The sequence below is a fragment of the Pterocles gutturalis genome, unplaced genomic scaffold (assembly GCF_000699245.1).
Source record: "Pterocles gutturalis isolate BGI_N339 unplaced genomic scaffold, ASM69924v1 scaffold46596, whole genome shotgun sequence".
Classification (NCBI taxonomy): domain Eukaryota; kingdom Metazoa; phylum Chordata; class Aves; order Pterocliformes; family Pteroclidae; genus Pterocles; species Pterocles gutturalis.
Genome location: NW_010104821.1, coordinates 25030 through 31889, shown reverse-complemented (window position 1 = coordinate 31889; position 6860 = coordinate 25030). Strand labels below are relative to the sequence as shown.

At 39.6% G+C, this 6860-nt stretch overlaps 1 protein-coding gene across 1 annotated transcript; it reads left to right on the top strand.

The window, feature by feature from the left end:
- Positions 1–318: 318 nt before the first annotated feature.
- PLAC9 (placenta-specific 9) lies at positions 319–3659 on the top strand. The gene is made up of 4 exons (XM_010087169.1): positions 319–351; positions 2401–2431; positions 2485–2585; positions 3519–3659. The coding sequence occupies exons 1-4, from the start codon at positions 319–321 to the stop codon at positions 3657–3659; spliced, it is 306 nt and encodes a 101-aa protein (XP_010085471.1).
- The last annotated feature ends 3201 nt before the right edge of the window (positions 3660–6860 follow it).

Genomic DNA, 6860 nt, shown 5'->3' with positions numbered 1-6860 from the left:
CTGAGGTTTGTGCCAAACAGAATCCTCTTTCACACAAAAGGGCTAAGCTAAAGGAATTATTAAAGTGACATTTTGGGTAAGACCTTATATCATTTCAACTTCAAAGAGTCACTTTGAGGATTTAAGTTCCAGTAGCAGGACAAAGGTGAAAGAAGCCCCAGCACAGTGCCAACAGGCATGCCCACCATGCCGTTTGGCAGTTTGGAAAGGCCAGAGAGTCTCTAGGTCAGAGTCCGATTCAGGTAGGACACACAGCCACTTCTGCTCCTACAGCAGAGCTCTGGGATTTCTTTAATGAACCAGCATAATATAAGACGCATGATCAAAGACAGAGAAGTGGCCAACACCAACGTGAGTTAGCCAACATTAACCCTCTTGCATTTTCCATTTCTAGGGAACGGACAAAACTAAACAAGCCTGGCATGTGCCACAGGCTCCTTTAACAACTGTGTGCAACAGGTGCTGGCCTTCATCCAAAATTTCTATCCGACCTTCTGATCCAGCCATCTACAGCTAGGTTAATACAGTGAAAAATAACCTCCTGAGGGGTTTTAAAATTATTCTGTTTGCTCTTAGACTACCTAATTTCTGCTGCCTCTTTTCCACAGTTCATTTGTAGTTATATCAGGGAATGGTCTCAGCAGTCAACAACTGATCTGCAGTTACCTCATCACAATGCCTTCTGTTTGCCCTTGGTCCTCTCTCCAACACAAAGGGAGAGAATGCTGAATAGGGCCATCAGGCTTGATGCTGAGAGATAGTGCTGGGAATATTGGAAAGGTGGAAATTTTATTCATCTCTGACAATAAATGGAGCTTACCTTGCTATTATCCTATTATTAGGAAGACAGGGTTTGTAGAGAAAGACAGGCCATTGCATTGTAACCTCCATTTCTGACACAGAATTTCAGTTTCTCCATATTGTTCCAGCCACGATGGAAAAGCCATGCAAATAAGCAAAAATTTTGAGAAGTAGCATGGTTCACTTGACCACTAAGTTACTAGGTAACAACACTCCCAACACACCACCAGGAGCAACAAAGGGGAAAAAAGGGCAACTGCAAAGCAGCTAGTTTTTAAGTACCTGCCATATTTCAGCAGTCTTCCGTAAACAGGCAGGTTAATTCTTTGGGAAGCTGTCAGCATCAACAGCACCACCTCCTGGTCAGTGCGCCAAAAAAACCCAAATCAAAATCTTGTTATAAATAAACAACCCAAAATTATCTCCTAAGCTCTACCAAACCAATTTCTAAATAATGCCAAGCCTAGTATGTCAGATCACATTTTAATCTTCTCCTCCTCCATGCCCTCCACCCTCCAATTTTAAGGATACCATTCCAAGTCAGAGTACTTCTCTCATCCTGTCAAACAGCAATGGCTACAATCCTTACTGACACGTGTTTGCCATCATCTGATATGTACACTCCAGAGATCTTGGCACAGACTTGTGATGAAGCACTGCAGCAGTTCCAAATCACTGCTCTCGCACAATAGTACTGAAGACAGAACTAGCTGCTCTTCTTATGTTTCTTAATGTTCATTATAACATAAGCTCACAGTTTCCTCTTTGTTTCTGTTACAATCAAACAACAACAGAAGGAGTTACTGCTGATTTCTCATTGTCATAGCTTCTTCAGGCCTCAAACAAGACCTAACTTTACCAACACGGAGCCAGGTATGTTATCACTACAGTGGGGTTTAAAACACTCTGCTCAAGTTCTGTGCACACATATTAAACTCTAAATGTTACTGAATGTTGCACAATAGTTATGAAAAGGAAATTGGCTCTGTTAAAGCATGGACACCAGCAGGTACTGACCCTTCATGGAGCAGAGCCAGCAGAATTAAATGTTTAAGGAGGAGCAAGCTCATGAGTACTGAGGTAAATACAGATAACTGAGATAAGCAGCTTTGTATATAGCACCACACATGACCTGGTCAGCAAACAGCATCAGCTGTACACACTTTTATTTGGTTCCCTTCCCATTACAAACTTAGACTGTTGTGGATGAGTTTCTGAACAGTGGAATCACCAGCGTGTATCCATTAGGGGCATAAGTGGACAAACTTAGCTGCCCTTCAAAGTTTTACCATACCAGCTGCTTCTGAAAAAAGCCTCAGGTCTTCCCAATGTTTAGGTTTTATACTTGTAGAGACAGAGTTACAGTCTATAAACTTACCCTACACAGGTAGGAAAAAACAGACTGTGTAAAACAAACACATGCACACAAAACAAAACAATACTCCTGGCAAGAGAAAACTCCTTGTTCCAACCAATACTGATAAACGTGTACAGGCAAGGAGACATTCACAGCACTGGCCTATTGCTGTAATTACTGGGACAGAGGTTCAGTTTCTGCCTGGGACTCTTACATTTAGTTTCATAAACAATGCTGTTTAGCACGCAAAATACCACTTAAGAAGTCAGAAAGGTAAGCACTGCTATTAAAAAGCTCCTGCTGATCAACTGTGGCTGTTTTTCCAGCTGCTGCAGACCCTGTCAGTGTGTTACCTGGAAGTCTGGGAAGGGGAAGCTGGTGTAATGAACATGATACAATCCATGAACGCTTAGATATCATTGAGGAGGTAAGAGCTATTGCCCGGGCTCCCGGACCTTACCAGACCTCTGCTCCATACTTTTGACCAAAGAAAAGAAAAAATAATGATATTTCTGGACACTGTCCTTTCCCTCTATTTTTTTTCAGATGTCATGGTTTGTAACTATCCATAATGCCTTTCATTATTACCAGAAACATATAACCTTTATGAATTCCAAACAACTGATTAACTAACCAGTGAATATTATGTATCAGTCTTTTCTAAAACATTTATTACTGTGCCTTTAATATAATAATCTGAGGCCTTACGCTTGTAAAGTTTCATATCTGCCCATGGCTAGATGTGAATTCTGTGTGTGATTCCAAGACTGACAAGGGAGTTTCTGCTCACACCTGCGGACACTCAAGAGCTAAGTGAACTCTATGACGGGGATTCTAGGAAAGCTACAAAGTTTTAGTTTTTTTCCTGGTGCCTTAAGCAATCACAAGACACTTGTCCAGTGCTATTTCCAGCTGGGTAGCTGCCAACGTGCATGCTGTTGGTTCTCAAGTGGCAACATTACCCCTCTCCTACTCTAGTTCCAGCCCTCTTCCTTCCACCCTATCAGCTCCTCTCATCTTCCATGCAGATTCTTTTCTTGGATATGCTGGTGGCTCAGAAATGAGAGAGAATTAAAAAGAAATTAATGCCATTTCCTTCCAAGAAGTCAAATTATGGGTGATTCTTTATACAGAGGTGCTGTAATTTAACTCTTGCAAAACAGCGTTTCAATACTTCGTGCCACTAGAGGCCAGTATAACACAAGAAATATTTAAATCTGCAGTGCGCAATATAAATTAAATTGGCTGCTAGCATTATGGGACATTAGATTTGCACTTCCACTAACACATTTGGTACAATTCCTTCCACTTGACACTTTGGCTTCCCCCTTTCTCCATCTGTCTCTCTTGTTTTCATCAGAAGGTAATAAAAACAGTGGAGCATCTGGAATCAGAAGTCAAGTCACTCCTCGACATCATCAGTGAGACAACATCGAATATCCCCATCGCACCAGGAACCCCTCTTATAGACATTTTTGATGGTAAGTATCTAGTGGGATAAAACCTAAGTTGAAAACAGTGTTGCACATATATGTTATTACCAAATACGCCATCTTTCCTCCCTTCACAATGCAAAGTATTTCCTTCATTCAGTTCAGTGCATCTAAGGCCTCAGCTGAAATACTGGGTCCAGTTCTGAACATCAGGTTTCAACAACCACTAAAGAGAGGGAGGGAAGAAAAGGGAAAAAAACCCACCAAACAAACAAAACCCCAGCCAAGGAGCTAGATACATCAGCTACACAAAAGAGTTTTAAATTGGCAACGTTTAGTCTAAAGAATATTGAAGTAGCCCACCAGAACAAACACGACTGCCACAAATATGAAAGCTGTTTTCTTCCCCAATGGAAAAGTGAATAAAACAAGAAATAATGCAGCAAGAAAGACTCCAGCAAAACACAACACAAAGCTTTCTTACAAGGACAGTGAACCACTGAAATTATAGGACTGTAGTTTCCCCAGCTCGCGAAACATTGAACAAGCATCACACCTTAGTACAGCAGCATGGACTAAGCAGTCTCAAAGTCTCTTTCAGTTTTAAGATCCTGTGATTCTTTAGTTTCACCTGTGACAGATGAAACAAAGGAGTGCAACAAAGTACAAAAAAAGTTATTGGAAGTATTACCATTTTGATATGCAAGCCCCTCACACTAAACATGCTCCTAGATAAAAGTTTTTGGAATAAATTAAACCACAACAGAAATTATTTGGACAAGACCACCTATTCTACACAGTTTCTTATAATCCTCTGTGCTCTTTGTTCTTTGCCCAAATCTCAATAGTGCATTTAACAAGGTAAGAGAGACTCCTGGTGGAGAATAAACCTCTTGTGGACACGTATGAGCATCCACAGACGTGTTTATGAAGTGAGCTGTCAGTGTTGGGGTTTTTGTTTGTTTGTTTACATACTCACATGCATACTACAGTGCACTTACATGATAGAAGGTGGGCTGGAAGTTGACAACAGCAGAGCTTATGTTGGCTTTTAGTTCTTGCAGTTGGCTGTATGGATCTGGTCACCATGACCAATACCTCCTCACCAACTTTGTTATTCAGTAACATTTCCCATTATCTGTGAGGAGCAGTTAATAGGTAACAAATAAGTTACCTCCCTACACCAACAATTTATTTAAAAAAGAAAAACTTTCTAGTAAAGTGTTACAGTGAATTTAAAATGGAAATCCTAAATCAACCTCGGCATATTTGCAGCACATCTATAGCAAAGCACTACTCAGAGCTTGCAACAACAGCCAAATGGCTCTAGAACTGCAGAGCTCTAGGACCTTCCTTCTGTGACTTGGTGAATCAAAGTGACAATTCCCCACTTTAAAGTAGCAAGATTCATGTTTTAAGTGATGTTTATCTACAAAGATTGATTCTGATCTTATAACCAAATATAGTTACATCAACTCTTCTCTATACAGACACCAGCTGAGCACAGTGAAGAGAGAAGACAGCTGAATGTAAGAGTGTAGTTGTCATGAACAGCTGCACTTTTGTTCATTTAACAAGCTTGTGTTTCCAGAACTTGAGCAGGGATGAACAATCCTCAGCTGTAGTTTGTGTTCTGTGTTCCTGTGCTTTATAATAAAAAGGTATTTGCTCTTAAACACTATTTCAAATCTTGATATTTTAAGTCTTTCAGCAGCCCTACTTAATCAAAACTGCATTTCAAATACAGCACTCAGTAATAAAACAAGATCAGGCGGGGTCCGGGACTGAAGCACAGCTAACAAGCTTGCCTTAATCCAAAAGATTACTCCTTCCCTGGCAAAGAAGTAAACCCTTGCTATCAGTGTAAATCAATGAAGATACACTTTCAGCTGCAATTTCAAGATACGTTTAGATTGTCAGACAAAAATGAGTGTATGTAGTAGTCCAGTTTTGGCCATAGTCACATTGCTGCCTCTGACTGAAACAGGAGTCCTATCTGCATGTCCCAGTCAGAACTGCGACTAGCCAAAATTCATTATTTGGATGATTTGTTCCTGCTCCGGCAGGGGGATTGGACTAGATGATCTTTCGAGGTCCCTTCCAATCTCTAACATTCTGTGATTCTGTGTGATTCTGTGATGCACTGCCACCTTATTCTGATATCTTTATACTCTTTTCCCTTGCTGTAGTGACAATGCAACCCAGAAATAACTCCAAGATCCACCCCCATGACACCCTCATTTTCTTCTGCAACAAACAGCAACAAAACTTCTGGAAGTGTGTGTGCGTGTATTTTCTTTATATATTTCTATTTTGAGAATGACAAGCTGAAGAGATGTCATCCGTGCTAGCAGAGAATAAAAATTCAGAGTTCCAAGAGTCAGAGAAATTACAACATGCAAAATGAAAATACCAAGCAATAACTACAGGTTACATACATCATGTACAGACAATTGCTCATCCATGGCACACAAGTCACAAACTCCTGTCAACACAACCATTTCTGAATAATCCTGTGGATTCAAACATAGAACTTCTATGGAAAAACTAAGTTATATAAACTGAGCCATCCCTCACATGTAAATAAACATGAACACCAAAAAAGCATCATCTGCAAAGAGTTAAAAGATGGACAGCTTTAATTTCATAATCTCTTCTTACATACATATACTTAAGGCACAATCCAAAACCTTAAAACATTAACTATAAAAAAACCCTTCTCTACTGTCAACATTATTACTGCCTTGTGACATTGCCCTAGTGAGAATGAAATGTGGAACACATCTTCCTTGAAAACAACCAAGGAAAGAAAACAGAACTTGACAAAACTTCTTTAAAACAGTCTTAACTAGACACAAAAACTCAAGGCTGTTTTCTTCATATAACAGGGAGTAGGCTAGCATGAAACCAACTCTGCATACAACATATATAAAACTTGCACTAAAATGGCACGTAATGTTTATACAAAAGAAAACCTTAAACCATACAACTGTGATTTTTGTTCCATAAAACAAACATATTATTTCAGCACAGCATAAGCAAAAAAGAAATAATGACCTGTCATTCATGGATTGCTGATGCACAGAATGCTGAACAGATGGCACGTAAGCGTGATAATTATATTTTTTGGCACTTATTTTTGAACTGAAGGGAAGATATACGCAATATTATCTTTAAAATTAAATTGCTTTAGGATAAACAGGTCATTACATATTTACTTTCAGAGAAAAGAAGATGCTTTAAAGCAAAAACATGAAAATAGCAGCTTT

Excerpts from the sequence above, each read along its gene's own strand:
- PLAC9 (XM_010087169.1), top strand. The coding sequence starts at position 319 with ATGATCAAAGACAGAGAAGTGGCCAACACCAAC. Across the intron at positions 352-2,400 it reads GAGAAGTGGCCAACACCAAC|CACGCAAAATACCACTTAAG; the intron begins GTGAGTTAGCCA and ends AATGCTGTTTAG. Across the intron at positions 2,586-3,518 it reads GCTTAGATATCATTGAGGAG|AAGGTAATAAAAACAGTGGA; the intron begins GTAAGAGCTATT and ends TGTTTTCATCAG.